Consider the following 16209-nt stretch of genomic DNA (forward strand, 5'->3'; position numbering starts at 1 on the left):
TCGCAGCATTTGATTTTTCCATGAAATAAAAAATGTTAAATTGACATAATCTTTAAGTAAGATCTTTAACAAGTAGTGTGGCATACTGCTGTGACGTTACGACGTTGAGATTACAATGTAAGAATAGTGTGGACAGTAAAGTTTAACACACCTGATACGTCCGTTGCGTAAGAGTGTCTTTTCATTCAGACTTACGTACCTCTGATAAAATTCAAAGTCGGGCCATGGTCACGCGCTCATGGCAAGCCTACTCCTGTTTTGTAACACGAACATGGGTAATAGTTTCTGCATGACGGGGCTCCGTTTTTATTTTGTTTTGTTTATTTCGAGAAAAAAAACATTTCTCCGCCTTTAACACAGTATGACTGCACATTAACTTTATTTTAACATTGACATAATGGGTCTTGATAGATTCGTTTCGAGCTCCTCGATCCAAATTTACATAATTTGATTGAAAAAGCGCTATACCCCACCCTTGTACCGACCATATTTGGCATCTTGTGACCTGATTCGACTCATAAACAGAAGAGCTTTATTGTTTTTAAAATTTTCCGGAATTAGATTTTGCAACACAATCGCGCGTTGCGCTCAAAAAAAGAAACGGAAACGAAAAAAAGAGACCAAGATTCATTCATGCTTCATTACACCTCAAGGCGTACAATGCTATGGGACAATCGAGGCTGGAGTGTGACTGGGGCATTATTTGGTCCCAAATACGCTCAGACGCATGCCATTTTATGCTTACGACGTTAAAAAGACATGAAGAGGAAAGCTTATTAATATCGCCAAAAAAAAAAAAAAAAGAGAATAGTTCTGACGTCATAGATTTAAGAAGATGAAGTTTTACGGATTTAGCGTTAACCATTTATGAGATGTGATGATATAGAATGTGTAAGTGATTATCAAGATAGTGCGCGTCAGTATCAAGGATTCTATCTTTCAATTGCTGTCCATCTAGCTCTCCCCTTACACCCACACTCATAGGAAGTGGTAGTGTAGAATTGACATGGTCTCTTTTCTTTTTTTTTTTTTTTTTCTTTTGTTTTCTGTCTTTTGCCGCTTTGTGCTGCTGCAGGTTTTCTTTTTCTCTTTTTTTTTTTTTTAATTGTTTCGGTTCCACAGCGGCAAAATTGCAACTTTGATCGGTTTATGGATCTATTTACCTTAATTGTGATAGATTTACGGATAACAAGAGTGAAAAGATAGTTCACCATTATACAATGCACCTTCACCATTAACATCGACAAAATACACGAAACAAGCATTGAGTGTAGAAGCGCCTTTCACAAGACTAGCTCTATCACAATGAATGCTAAATAGATGTGGGTATCAGATATGAGATCTACTGTACTGTGCATGTAAATTTTTTCACCGATTCTATTCCCATTTAAAAAATTTTTTTTTTTTTCTAACATATCGAACAATGCACAAATTGGGCTTTGATGGGGGATTCCCGAATGAGATAAATTGAGCTACTATTTCCCTTCAGTTGGAATTCGGAGGAGTCTTGAAGTTGATCCGTTTTCTCTTTTCTACTTCTTTCTGCTATAACTTAACATTACAACAAACACTCTCTATTTCACAACGACCTTCCCCTCCCCTCCATCTCCATCTCCATCCCCGACTTCTTTCCCAATAAGTTACCTCACTACATATTTACCACGCATGTCCAACGTTACTTATGTGGTTTAACAGACAAGACAAGTCCAGTGTCGAGGATGCAACCTCTCTCAACGAGAAACGTTTCAACCAAAAGTCAAACGAAGAGCAAGAATTGTTTACCGAATCGACTAATGATAACTCCGAAAATGCTTCTTCTTCTAGTGTGAATGGGACTGGATCAACCAGAAGGACGTTATACAATAGGCATTTACAACTTATAGCCATTGGTGGTTCCATTGGTACTGGTTTATTCGTCACCATTGGATCTTCAGGTTTGGTTAACGGAGGGCCCTTGGGATTATTAATGTCCTATTGCATATCGACATTGTTTACTCTTTTGTTGACAACAGCCACGGGGGAAATGGTACTGTACTTGCCCGTGGACTCGCCATTTTTAAACTTGGCCGGTCGAGTCATTGATCCTGCATTTGAGGTGGCGGCGTCAATCAATTTTTGGGCAATGCAGAGTCTTTACATACCAACGGAAATCACAGCAGTTAACAACATTATCCACTTCTGGCGTGATGATTACTCACCAGCAATTACGTTCGTTATTCAAATTGTCATTTATGCCCTCATTAATATGTATGCAGTTCGTGTGTTTGGAGAATGTGAGTTTTGGTTTTCATTGGCAAAATTGACCCTTTGTGTTGGGTTATTGTTTTTCACATTGATCACCATGTGCGGCGGAAACCCCCAACATGATGCATTCGGATTTAGATATTGGCATGTTGCAGGTGGTCCCATTGGTATGAAGTATGCTACTGGAAGTTTGGGTAGATTCCAAGGCTTTTTAGCTTCACTCAGATTGTCTAGTTCTTTCACTTGTGTTGGTAGTGAATATGTTAGTATGACTGCAGGTGAATGCGTCAACCCTAGAGTCAACATGGCCATTGCTTTCAGAACTGTGTTGTATCGACTAGTGTTTTTCTATGTTGGTGGTGCATTATCAGTATCAATCTTGATTGCATACAACGATCCCAAATACGTGGCGTTGACGTCTGGAGGCTCCGACGGAGTTTCGTCGCCATATGTTGTTGCCATGCAAAACTTGGGGATTCTGGCACTCCCTGACATAGTCAATGCAGTTATCGTAACGGCTGCGTTTTCTGCAGGCTGTTCCTACACCTACACATCGTCCAGATGCTTATACAACTTGGCAAAGAAGGGATTTGTGCCAAAGTTTTTTAGAATCTGCACCAAGAAGGGCATTCCTATTTATTGTGTTCTTGTTTCGTGTTGTTTTGCATTATTATCATTATTGCAATTGGGAAAATCGGCAAGTGTTGCACTAAATTTCATGTTCAATTTGGTTACCGGAGCCCAAATTCTCAATTATGCATTTATGGGTATTACTTATATTGGCTTTTACCATGCTGTTAAAGCACAAGGAATCGACAGAAGAAAATTCACCTATAGATCATGGTTCCAACCATATTCCATCTACTTTACTACATTTATGTACTGCTGTATTGTTGGGTGTTTGGGATACCAAGTGTTTTTGCCAGGACACTGGTCGGTTGATGATTTCTTGTTTAGTTATATCATGGTTTTTGTTTCGTTGGCAGTATACATTCTTTGGAAAGTGATTAAACGAACCAAATTTGTCAAACCAATTGACGCTGATTTGACTACTGGTCTCGATGAAATCGAAGCGCATGAAGCAGAGTTTTATGCGCAGATGGAAGAGAGTAGTCGTAATGAGAAACAAAGCGATTGGAAGGGCTATTTGAATTGGATATTTTAAAGCGAGTTTTGTAACAGTATAGAAATTTGATAGATTTTGAAAACGATTTGTGTGGTGGTAGCTCGTGAAAATCGTAGCGGAATTGTAACTCAAACTTTACAGAGAATCAGTCCATCAAATCAATGGGTGGGGACGGGCCTGCTATACACAGGGCAGCTGCGAAAAATTAACAAAGAGAAGTAAAAACTCAAACAGTTAAAATTTATACATTTTTATAACCATTCCCAAGTGATATCAATTCTACCCAATTTTTGATCAGCCAATTTCTTGAATGCCGATGGTGAGAAATCCAAGTCATTATAGGCACAACCTTCACACCTATCAACAACAGTCACTTCAACTGATTTACCCTCATAGTGTGCTCTGATTTGCTTTCCACACAAGGGGTTGTGGTTTGGATTGTTGTCAATATTGTGCTCGTCATACATTTCATGTGAGATGGCTATGATGTAGTCGGAATCCTGGCTAACTTTTCCACAAGCTCCCAATCCAGTGCTGTAGTAAGTACCTTGTCCCGATTGAAGCGACCCTGTAGGCTGTGATGACGACGCACTTGTCGATTGCGAGGTGGAGGCAATAGACGCAGTAGTGCTAGGAACCCATTGACTAGTACTACTGCTGCTGATGCTAGCACCACCATTTGGTGGAGCACTTTGTGTAGTCAATGTTGTTGGCTGTGCTCCACCTGTGTTTGCAGATGTTGAAATGGCAGCTGCACCACCTTCGACCTCACCTCCAGTGGCACCTGCAGTCTCAGTAGCTGCTAAAGTAGGTGTACGTGTAACCCCATTCTGGTCAACAACAACAGTGGTATAAGCGGTAATAAACACAGTGTGGACACCTGCTGGAGCAGCGTGAATAGCAGTAAGACAACTGGCGAGGGTAGCTAAGTAGGTTAATCTCATTGATGTTTTTATAAAAAGGAGTGGACGTCTTGCAAAAGAAAACTAATGGATGAATATTCACTTCAGGGACCACACATTTCTGGAATATTTGGTGGGTGATCCCTTATTTATATATATATATATTGCAACATTTCTTTTCTAAAGGAGGAGAGGAAGTGTAGGAGTGTTTTGGGATTGCGCCATATTTTTGAAACGAGTGGTGCAACAAACGTAAACGTAAAACTGCAAAAATAAATTGAGAACAAAACGAGAAAAAGGAAAAGAAAAACAGAGACAAACAAAATAACAAGGAACAAAGAACAAAGAATAAAGAACAAAGAGGCAAAAGAACAAGACAAAAGGTACGCTTTCAAAACAAGGACAAAAGAGACAAAGTATACAATGCAGTAAAAGCTTGGAAAGCTTGTGCCATTTGTCAATGTTTTCAAGTCACAACTACAACCTTCTTTCAATCCATAACTTTATGTTGTAATCGTCACCTTGAGGCGGGACATACAACTGTTCCCAAGCAAAACTAAAAAAAAAAAAAAAAGGTTGCAACATTCTTAAAAATGTAACACCGCCGCCAAACATATAGGTCCCTCCCCCCCCCACCAAAAAAAAAAAGGATTTCATAAAGTAACAAACCGTTGGCCCATTACTTCACAATAGGATTACCCCTTTATTATCTGACAGCGTTTTGTCGAGATGTACATATTGTGAGCCCATCTACAGAAAAAATATTTTTACTTCTTTCGGTGTTTATAACCAGCATTAACTCGCGTCTGAACCATGGTTTTGCTTTTGTGTACTTCAAGTTTTTTGTCACCTTTTGGAATACCAAACAAACAAACAAACAGACAAATACAAAAGTCAAGACCAAATAGGACATGGAAGAGAACCGCATTTGGACAAATCTGTCATCAAATAGGCTTATTCAGCCAGCCACTAACTTTTAAAAGAGAGTCATGGTTGCTTTACGTCATCATTTGCCTCATTTTTGAGGAGAGTATAGCGTCTTACGTCATTGAAAACTAACTGCAAAACTCGCACCACGTTCTTGTAATAGGTTCTCAAACGAGGCACCTCGTTCATGAGCCCCTTCACTCATGTTCCCCTTATTTTTACAATTTACATTCTTTCTAGAGACAAATCTTCAAAACTGTTGTTGCCGTGTGGACACAGATCTACAGACACACACACGCACACACTCCTTGCGATTGAGCGCTTTTCTTGTATTTTCATTTTTCATTTTTCAATTTCTTCGCGCGCGCCAATTTGTCTCCTTTGAGAATTAAGTACATGCTACCTAAAAAGGGACTATGGAAAATACAACGGGCATTAAACCCACCTCTGTCCCACCACCAACATTCCCTACACACGCATACTGTACATCCATCTAAGTTTCGAAAAATGCTGCATTATGTCTCTTTTTTTTTTATTTCTTCTCTTCATGCCTAATCTATACATCTATCCGCAAACACCGTTTCTAATTGGCCAAACAACCATTTACTCTGAAACGAGGTCAACCCTATTGTCTTTGCTCGTAATCTCATGTTACGATCATCAGTGATCAAGATGCAGTACTTGAATAGCTTGGCCATTCGAGAATTCAAGATGGGAGCCTCCTTTTTGTTAAAGTAGGAAGAGGGATTAGGATGGTGCTTAATTCCAAATGCCATGCGATAGTTGATGTTGTTGCTGTGATGACGATCATCTTCTGGGGTGTATTCTTCGTAGCGTTCTTGTTGTGATTGCTGCTGCTGCTGCTGCTGCTGCTGTTGCTGTTGCTGACTACTTGCATGATACTGATACGACGCGTCATTCACCTCTGGTGATAACCTCGTGTACGAGGATAGTTTCATGTTGAGTCCTTTCATCAACCGTTTACCCATCTCATCATGCTCATTCACCGCATGCAAAATCGTTTCGTCCACATTTGAACGCCAATTAGAATTATTCTCAAACTCAATAGTTTCATTAATGTCAGAAGCAACAGTTCCATCAAATCTTAATGGAACAACTTCGCGAGTGAGATAAAGTTCTCGAATGATAATCACCGACCTCGTTGCTACATCAGCAATTGTAGCCTCAGCTGATTTCCGCAATGCTCGCAACTCCTGGAAAACAATCAATGGAATAGTGATTTTCAAAACCCCATTTCGTACACATTTGAAAACACGCCCACAATGTTTGAGCCAAATGTTGGTGTCCAAGGTCACATACGTGATATTACTATCAATCTTATCGCCGAAATTCCCTTCAATATCATCATTGTTGTTCAAAGAACCCAAACTCAATGGATCCGTTTGTGTGCCAATGAATGCATCATTGTAAAACATCTCTCCACCACCACTGGACTGATTAAAGCCTTGATTCGAAAGGCCATGATAATTCTTTTCCAAATCGTGTTCATCGTCATAACGAACATCCTCTTCGTCCCCAATGATGTCATCTTCATGGTCGTCTCCGTCGTCGTCGTCGTCTTCTTCATCATCATCATCCACCTCTCCTTCTTCATCTTCATCCTCATCAATGATATCATCCTCCAATTCCAAATTCTCATCTTCGTAAAGATGACTATCCAATCCACTAAACCACATCTCATCCTTTTGTAAAGAGGTGAGATTCTGCGTTTCATTAGTCAAGTTTTCCGGCGAAATCGGTTGGCAGAAATTGTTGGTGGTGAATCGATCATCATTGATAAACTGCTCAGCAAAAGGATCAGTTGTGGGGTTATTATATACATGTTCATCAAACTTGAAATCGGTGCTTGTTCTAACCAAACCAAAGCTGTATTCATCCGCCAATGTTCTTGCCAATAATATAATACGAACTATCCGCTCATCATTATCATTCGCCATTTGATTTCTAGATTTCTGATCAAATGAATCACTTGGCATGTTCAATACAGGGAAAGTTCCACTAACTGGCAAATCAAACAAGTTGTTATTCTTGATCCCGGCTTCCTCAACGTCAACGTAATCACCTTTTTCACAAATAAAGTCAAACCACAATGTTCCCCAACATTTCCAAACCTCGGGAAGAAACTCATTTTCACAAAACCATGCAATATATGGCACTTGCAAATACTGAGTGTACAACGAGCACAACTTGGGACTGTTTTTCACAAACATCAACAATGAGTTCAAATAATTGATGAATGATTCCCACGGGAATAAGTTTTTGAACAACCAGTTAAACATGGGTTGTGAAACTGGATATTTTTTAACTCCTTCCCCAACACATATCAAAAAATATAACCAAACAATAACGTGTCCCGTTGATGCTTGCTTTGGTCCGACAAGGTAGTGATTCAATATTCTCATTGACAATTCCAACACCGACTTGTTGATAAACTCCAAGCTGTAGAACCAATCATAGTTGTGCAAGTGTGCAGCAACCACCGACTGTCCATCAACACCACCACCACCACCACCACTGAGACCGGCACTTGGTGCACTACTGGTATTGGCAGTATTATTTCCGCTGTCCGAATTAGTTGGCATCATTTCTTCGGATTGAGATACACTTCTAGATTTCCTCTTTCTATCCTTCTTGTCTTTTCTTTCCTTCAAGGCTTCTGGTAATTCAAAAAGTTTAGCAAATGGGTTTTTTGCATCGCCAAATCCAATCAAATGATTGATATTTGAAATTGCAAAAAGTGATCCTTTATTGAACCAAAAATTCATCTTTTCCAAAGTATTTGTAGCTGATGGTGCCGTTTGAAGTGGTGCCTGAGGTGGTATTTGAGTAGGTATATGCAGAGGATGTTGAGGTGGCAACTTTTGGAAGTACAGAGGATGATGACTTTGTGGATCGTTAATTGTCATGCTGCCTGAGCTGTAAATCTCTCTAGTGAAAAAGTTGTACCCATTGGAGTCAGAACCAAACGTCAATCCATATCTTGTCACCAAATCGATACCATACTGCAATTGCGAGTCATGAATATTTTCAACCGAAGTTCCCTCGCTATTACGTCCATTATATATGCTTAGTAACACCTTGTGTATCTTGATAAAGTCGATGATTGGAAGCTCCAACAACGAAAGAATGTTTCTTTGAGTGCAAATGTTTTCCACAACCAATCTCAAATAGTGCTGTGTTGGCACAAAGGGGTCACGACATGTTACTGACTTGCTTATATTCACCAACGCATCCAAGTTATCTTGTTGTACAGTGCACATGTGATAATGAATTTTCCCATGGCCATAAAGTGTCTTCATTGAAATAGCATACCAATACTCTGCACTAATCTTCCAATCAATGAATTTGGATGAATACAAAGCTATGGCCATTCTTGACAAATCGCCCAATTTCTCTGCCCACCATCCTTCCATCTCCAAAATAGGGTCAGTCAAGTTTGATATTATATTGAAGCAATGCGAGATAAAGCATGCACATATTTCATGATCTTGAAAAATGCCCATTATATTCTTTAAAACTTCCAAGAATCCAACAATTCCATACACCCACATTCTTCTAGGAATCTTGTACAACTCAACAATGTTTTTGCCAGTTTTGAATTGGGTTTGATTAGAAGAAGGTTTTAGGGATGTCACCAAAAAGTCATAATAATTGTCCAATAATGTCATGTTGTGGTGGTAAACTGTCCAAAGGTCATTCAGCAATTCAGAAGTTCGAGTGGGGTTGAAATTGAGCGATGAGTTGGAGTTTAATGAGCTGGAAAGATTCTGGTTTGCAAGCTGGTTCCCATAAACCATGCTGGGGTTTGTGCTAGCTGTGAGTTGATTAATTTTGATGGTGATTTCAATGCAATTTTTCTGCACCACTTCCTCGTAGTTGACAATGTTTTTGTAAGTCTCTTTTAACTTTGTTGCCAATTGTTGTTCCTCGTCTGACATTGCTCTTTGCTGCTGCTGCTGCTGTTGTTGCTGTTGCTGTTGCTGTTGTTGCTGTTGCTGTTGCTGTTGTTGCTGTTGCTGTTGCTGTTGTTGCGGTTGCGGTTGGCGCCTTGGTGATTGTTGCTGCTGCTGTTGTTGCTGTCCCAAATACTTCATATCTTGAGTTTCAGACGCTTGATTACTACTCAAAGGTTGTTGTGCCAACTTCTGCCTTAGTGTTTGTGGACGGGGGTTTGTACTAGTTTCGATATCATGCGCAGTAACCTGGTCCAAAACAGGGTTACTATCAGACAGATCGGAATGGTTTTGATGTGCCAAATGATTAGCGGCATTAACAGTGGACTTGTGATTCACTTGAGGACTGGATGGAATATCGTAAGCAGATGGGGTTGGTGTTCTCATATTATTGAAAGCCGCCTTGCGCATGCTTGTTCGAACGTTGCTTGTGTTTGAACTGTAACGCAAATGTTGTGGTGTTGTTGGTGACGAAGAAGTAGGCTGATTATCAATATTATTTACATGTCCATGTCCATGGACGTTGTTATTGTTGTTGTTGTGACCATTAGACAGAATAAATTGATGCTGTTCTTGTAAGCCAGGCATAGCTATTGGAAATTGAGATGAAATGTGCTGTTGTTGGTGTTGAATCCTTCTGTTTGCTTCATGAGCCATCTGATTTGTAAGTCGATTATTCGTTTGGCTAGTGTAATGTAAGAAAGAAAAAGTGTATTTTTATGCTGTTACTGTGATTCTAAAGGGAATGAGATGAATGTGTAGATAGATAGATAGATAGATCGGTAGACGGGTGGATGGGTAGGTTGTTATTCTGATGGCGAATGATTTATTAGGTGTGTCTGTGTATTCTCTTTGAGTTGGATTTTGATGTTGCGTTAATAAAGAATATTTAGTTTGTTGGTTGGTGTTGTTTTTGTCGACTTAATAAATGTAGAGACAGACTCAGAGTTTAGAGCGAGAGAAAAAATTTCATTACTAACTTAATAATACAAATAAGAAAGAGAAGAGTAATGAGGATAACTTTGCATACACATATAGATATAGATATATATATATATATAGATCATAATCAACATATACACATTCACAAATGCTCTTGAAATGAGAGACTCCCTAATATCTTCCTATAAAATCGTTTGTTGAAAAAGGAGGTACCAACACTTTATAGAGAACGTTTGTGTGTGACATGTCGTAAAATATTCTATTCACTCTTTGATCTCTAATGAATGACGTAAGACAGCGGATTGTCACCTCGCCTCGCCCAAAAGGGCAATCTAAGAATCGTGCAACAACACCAAGTTTGACTGTCCCTGCAAGTATTACTTCTGGATTAGAAGAATATGTTGAAGGTGGGGGATCCCTTACACAAATGGATAAGACTCCACTACCATCCCCCTTGTGCGTTCTATAGACACAGTTGTTGCTCTCAAGGAAAGAAAAACTGAGAGAGTATTTTTGTCTTTAGAAGTTTCCGCATAGAGGGTGGTCATTGGAAGATACAAATCAAACCAAGCATTAATGCACTGCGGAATGTGTGAATGTAGAAAAAGGAAATTCGAACCTCTCTAAGACACAACTAATCTCATTTTCAATGAAAACTCTACTTCATTCTTTTTTACACCTGTTTGAACTAGTCTCTACAAAAACAAATACGAGACATGTATCATCACGCTCATTATTGATTACACCAATTACACTGTGCCAATTTCCTTCTATAACAACACTCGGATCTCTCGTAGATCAAACAATTGACTTTTTGATTTTGCGTCACCTTTATAATTTTATTTTTTATTTTTTATTTTTTATTTTTTATTTTTTCTTTTCTTTTCTTTACTTTATTGCTTCTTCTTTTATACATCACAGATATAGTACGTCATCAGTGTCATCATCTTCCTACATCATCACCACCATTCACAATATTGTATCTTTGCATTGCAAACAGGGCAGACATAGGTAGGTCCAGAGCAAAGAAAGATAATACATCCACCCACTCTCCCAGCACAGCACAGCACAGCACAGCACAGCACAGCTGCATCAGAAAATTTCCCCATATCAAGTAAAACTACCAACAACAACAACAACAAAAAAAAAGTTTCATCCGTACTCTTTACAAACCATGGCCAGACTATCGGGACTACAGAAAGAAGTACTACATCTATACCGCCAATGCCAACGATGCGTATACACCAAACCTAAAGAAACCCAACCACATTGGAAAAATTATGTACGAGAGGAGTTTCACAAGTATCAGCATTTGCCAAAGAAGCAGTTTAGTACCATTGAACATTTGCTTCGTGTTGGACACCGGAGGTTTGAAATGTTTCTGAATCCTCAGATTAAGGATATACATTGAACAAGTATATATTGATTGATCGGATGATGGACTTACATGTACATAGATATTTATCCATCTCCCAAAACACAGATTCTGTCGATCTAAAGAAACGCCAACTGTATGTATATTCCAGTACACACTCATTCTTCAGTGTATTCACTCTTTTTTAAAACTGTCTAAATACTTTACTATACTCGCTCAACAACAACTCAGTCATGTCATTTCGATGACCCATATCACTCATTTCCCGCTCACCAGTCTCGTCTCTGGCCAAAGTAGGCGCGAAAACCACACTCAAATTCTTGATCCCCATTCGATTAACCTCCAGCAATGTCGACACCTTGTGCAAATGCAGACACAACATCTGCAACACTGACCGATTGGCACTAGGCAATCTCGCAACCAAATTGCACAACAAATCCAACCGCGCGTCCCTTTGGGGTTGTGAAGATGCAATGCCAATAAACTCATCATAAAACGTAATCGGTATCACTGGGTCGGGCAACTTGCGCAAGTATCGCTTCAACGCCGACGTCACGGCATGGATATCGCCATCCAATAACTCATTCAATTTATTCAATTGTCTATCGTCAAGGTCCTGTCCCAAGTTGCTAAATGCATTCTCAATGGCAACAATTGCTGAGTTCCCCCCGGAAATACGATATACTCCTTCAACTTCCAAACCCCGCTTCTCAACTTCACTTAAACAACGACTCACAATTAGTGGGATGGGTGTCTTTTCATACTCGGCCCGCTGTTGCAAGGTGGTATTGAATAATGATACTGTTGAACTCAGCTTAGATTTGGTCAAGTGTAGTCCACTAGAGTTGGAACCATTGTAGTCAGTGTTCAAGAACGAGTCAAGAATGTTGGTGGATGCCGATCTACTGAACTTGCTGCTCGTTCCCTGTCCATTGCCATTATTACTGTTGCTATGGTTGATGCCACCACCGTTGCTATTGTTGTAACCATTATTGCCAGTGTTTATACCAGGTATACGTAAACCTTGTGTGGAAACACTGTGGGGCATTGATGGGGCGGAGATGTTGCCATAGTTGCCATAGTTGCCATTATTGTCATTTTTCGTAGAGACAACCTGTGGACCTCCGGTTTTAGCTCTGCGCCAAAATTTCAACCTCGTTGCTTTGTGCGTTTGATCGTCCTCAGGGATATACGATTGCTGCTGTGGGACAGACTGCTGCTGCTGTTGTTGTTGTTGCTGTTGTTGTTGTTGTTGCTGTTGTTGTCGTTTCTGAGCTTGCGCTTGTTGTTGGTCATTATATGCCAATCCTTTGCCATCTCTTCCCCCTCCCACGGTAGATGCAGTGCTGAAACTTGTTGAAACATCATCACCCAATGGCTCAGAATCACTACTACTGAAATTGTGCATAGTGGACAACGATGGTTGCTGCTGCTTCATCTGATGTTGCTTTTGTAACAACGACTTGAGACGTTCATTCTCCTTAGCCAACTCATTATTCAGTTGGGTCAAGTACAACTTCCTCAGCTCTAAATCTTGAACCTCATGAACCAAATTATCATACTTGATACTCTCATCGGTGAAATTCAGTTGTATGGATTTCAATTGATCGCAAAGTTTCAACTTATCCTGCTTCAATCTCTTGATCTCAATATCCAAATTCAACTTGTCAGCTGACAATTTCTGCACCTCTAATCTCATAGATTTGAGATCAAATGAGGAATCACCATTGCCACCACCTTCGAAAAACATGGTTGAATCAGATGTCAGTCTTGCATGTGATTGAGTTTGACTATAAGGAGCTTTAGCTCTGTCGAACCCATTGCTGCTCATATTATCCGCTCTACTCGGTGAGGTGAAATATTGTGAATGTATCGAATTAATACCGGCAATGGTGCTGCTGCCAATAGAACTATCAGATATATGTCTAGTATGTGTCGGTTGCCCACCCTTATTAACTTCTTCTCTTGGCGAGGCCTTAAAGAAACCAAACTTGGATTGATTCCCTCCTGAAGTAGATCGTTTGTGTTTTAAATTACGAATAAGTGACGTGGTACGCGACATTTTATGCGGTTGCAGTGGCAGCTCCCCTGGTGCTGCTTGGCTTTCATCGTTTTCATCTTCCAAATTGGTGACCACTGGAGTCGCATTGCCAATGATACGAGGCGATTGATTGATTGAAAATGCAGCTGGTGGCACTTGTTCGCCGCGTAGTGATTTAGTTGGCTCTTCTTTAGGCTTTTGTGGAGTCATCAGTGATGGGTGAGGGTTGGACTTGTGTTGTTCGTACTCCTGTTGTTGTTGACGCAACTTCCTCATGTAATCTCTTTGTTCTGTTTCTTGGTTCACTGCCATCTTGTGCGAGTCATTCTCGGAGTAGGTCACCCCCTCCAAGCCTAAACCATAGGCAACAGACTCATCAAATTTCAACACCGGCAAGCGCTCCCGATTCCTTGTTGGGGTATCAGGAACAGGCATTTTAGGAGGTGGCGAAGACAAGGATGCACCAATGGGCACAGATCCATTGCCAGCACCGGATGCTGATCTATGTCTCAGTTGTTGTGGCGTGGCATACGCCAGGCTCAGATCGACCGTAAGTTCATTTTCAACCGGCACGGCATCCATCTGTATTTCGTCATTCATCTCCACTACTCTTGCTTGTCTATTTGCCTTGGCATACGGTGAAGGACATTGTGATCTCGAGTATTGCTCTTGTTCTAAAGCCAAACTCTGCACCTTCAATCTATTGTCATTGCTTGAGCTTCGACTGAGTAAGGTACCAGGCGAATCAATCATTGGAGAGCCCATAGTGGCACTGTGAAATTCATGGTCATGAAACTGTCCTGGAGACAAGATCAACAAGTTTTTGTTTTTACCATCGCCTACAACTTCCTGCGATGCAGTTTGTGGACTAAGATGCTTGGTTGGGTCTCTACTGCTAATACCAGATGACGGCTTCAAGTCTGCGGGGGCATCCAACTGGTTACCATTATCGTTGTTGTTGTTGTGGTGGATAAAAGATTTGCGCTGTTTTGATCTTGCTGGGTATTCTGATGACGCAACACCATCGGCAAGGTCGAGTTGAGCTGACTTGTCGAGATTTTGTTGTTGAGAGATTTTTGCGTTATTTGAATTGAGTTGCACGGGTGAAGTGTGGATTGATCGTGAATGAGCGCTTAGATCGCCATCACCGCCACCACCTCTAGCAGTCGAAGTTTTGGATCTCAATGATGCACCTTTGTTTTGCTTCAGAGAGGTTTCGGGCTCAATATCAGAATCTGAGCTATTTTGCACTTCCTCAATTGAAAAGTCATTTTCTGGCAGAAGCAATGGTGGGTTGGGACTGGAGTGTGTATTAAAGCTCTTTCCCGGTCTGTTTTCACCACGTGTCGCATCTTGACCATGTAACTTTTCAGCGGAATGCAAAGTACCAGAAGATGCTCTTGACTGTGTTGACTCTGTAGAAGGTACATCTTTATGACTATTTGTGTTTGAAATTAGGTCAGATGCGAGGTTTGAACCTGATGTAGCTGAATGGTGTTCTCCCGGTGCTTTTGGTAATGTCTTGTTTCTTGAGTTTATTGATAGCTGGGAATTGTTTTCTCCTTGTTTGTAGATACTAGATCGACTTTTGTTTTGGTCACCATTATGCGAATTGGTCATGTAGGATTGGATTAAACTATTTCGGGAGCTGCTGGCTGATGCTCGTTTGTAATCGTCTAAAGTAGTTTTCGAATCCTCGCCTGCTCCGCTCAACAGAGATTGACTCTTCTTTTCTTGCAATGTCGCCAATTGTCTCTTTTTGGCATCGTACCTCTTCTTTTTAGCCATTAATTTTTCATGACAATCCATGCAAAATAACCCCTTTGATGTACGTGCATACTTCAAATCCTCAATCTTCCGTTTACAAGAACGGCATTTGAAACAATTTGAACAATAGGCTTGATCACCCGTCAAAATTGCCAAATCATCAATCTTTCTTCCGCATTGCTTACAATTGTACGAACAGTTGGAGCAAATAAGATTCCCATTACCCAAGACAAGGAAATTGGAATTGCAACCTAGCGACGTGTCACACTTGGAACATTTAAAGCAATCAATGTGCCATCTGTCTTCACCCAACTCATATGCGTGACCCTCAACGATTAGATTATTGCACTTTTTACAAAGTTCTCGGTGGTTGTGATAGTCTGGGCTGTGGTAATCTTCCAAAGAAACGGGTGCTTCAGGGGATCTAGGCGTAGTGTAAGTGCTGTTGCCTGTGCCTGTGCCGGCGTTTGTTGAGGGAGTAGAAGTGTTGTTAGACTGGCGTGAGTGATTTAGTTCTATCTCTGTCATGTGTGTGTGTATGTGTGTGTGTAGGACCTTGGATGTGCAAAAGAGGGGATAGGAACGAGGAAGGGTGCTGATAAATAAGAGGAGATGTTTTGTGAATGAGCGACAAAGCAATGGGGGGGGGGGGGGGGACATTTCCGGGAATTTACATAGGAAAATGATTTACGTTGTTTTTTACACAGTTTGAGAAAAAAACATTTTTTATTGATTCGTCTGTTTTATAAAAGTTCTACTCGTTTAAAGTTACATAATTGGCAGGGAAAAGACCAACTGCACCAGTTTTGGAATGTTTTCCTGACCACCAATCCTCATCCACGAAATCAATCTCTACAATAAGATCACCTTCTTCAAAACCAATCTCATTGTCTTCGTCTTTTTCGTAGTCG

The 16209-nt window shown here is 40.4% G+C and overlaps 4 protein-coding genes across 4 annotated transcripts; 1 reads left to right on the forward strand and 3 right to left on the reverse strand. All coding sequences in view use genetic code 12, as the record gives it.

The window, feature by feature from the left end:
- Positions 1 to 1681: 1681 nt before the first annotated feature.
- AGP2 (Agp2p) lies at positions 1682 to 3409 on the forward strand (the record flags this gene model as incomplete). Its single annotated transcript, XM_051753856.1, has 1 exon — positions 1682 to 3409. The coding sequence occupies one exon, from the start codon at positions 1682 to 1684 to the stop codon at positions 3407 to 3409; it is 1728 nt and encodes a 575-aa protein (XP_051607163.1).
- A 212-nt stretch (positions 3410 to 3621) lies between these two features.
- DAG7 (Dag7p) lies at positions 3622 to 4314 on the reverse strand (the record flags this gene model as incomplete). Its single annotated transcript, XM_051753857.1, has 1 exon — positions 3622 to 4314. The coding sequence occupies one exon, from the start codon at positions 4312 to 4314 to the stop codon at positions 3622 to 3624; it is 693 nt and encodes a 230-aa protein (XP_051607164.1).
- Positions 4315 to 5750: 1436 nt separating this feature from the next.
- KGF57_004357 (uncharacterized protein) lies at positions 5751 to 9830 on the reverse strand (the record flags this gene model as incomplete). Its single annotated transcript, XM_051753858.1, has 1 exon — positions 5751 to 9830. The coding sequence occupies one exon, from the start codon at positions 9828 to 9830 to the stop codon at positions 5751 to 5753; it is 4080 nt and encodes a 1359-aa protein (XP_051607165.1).
- Positions 9831 to 11674: 1844 nt separating this feature from the next.
- Positions 11675 to 15826, reverse strand: RGA2 (Rga2p; the record flags this gene model as incomplete). The annotated part of the gene is made up of 1 exon (XM_051753860.1): positions 11675 to 15826. The coding sequence occupies one exon, from the start codon at positions 15824 to 15826 to the stop codon at positions 11675 to 11677; it is 4152 nt and encodes a 1383-aa protein (XP_051607166.1).
- Between the last annotated feature and the right edge of the window lie 383 nt (positions 15827 to 16209).

This window comes from Candida theae (assembly GCF_024610275.1).
Source record: "Candida theae strain CBS 12239 chromosome Unknown scaffold64, whole genome shotgun sequence".
Classification (NCBI taxonomy): domain Eukaryota; kingdom Fungi; phylum Ascomycota; class Pichiomycetes; order Serinales; family Debaryomycetaceae; genus Lodderomyces; species Lodderomyces theae.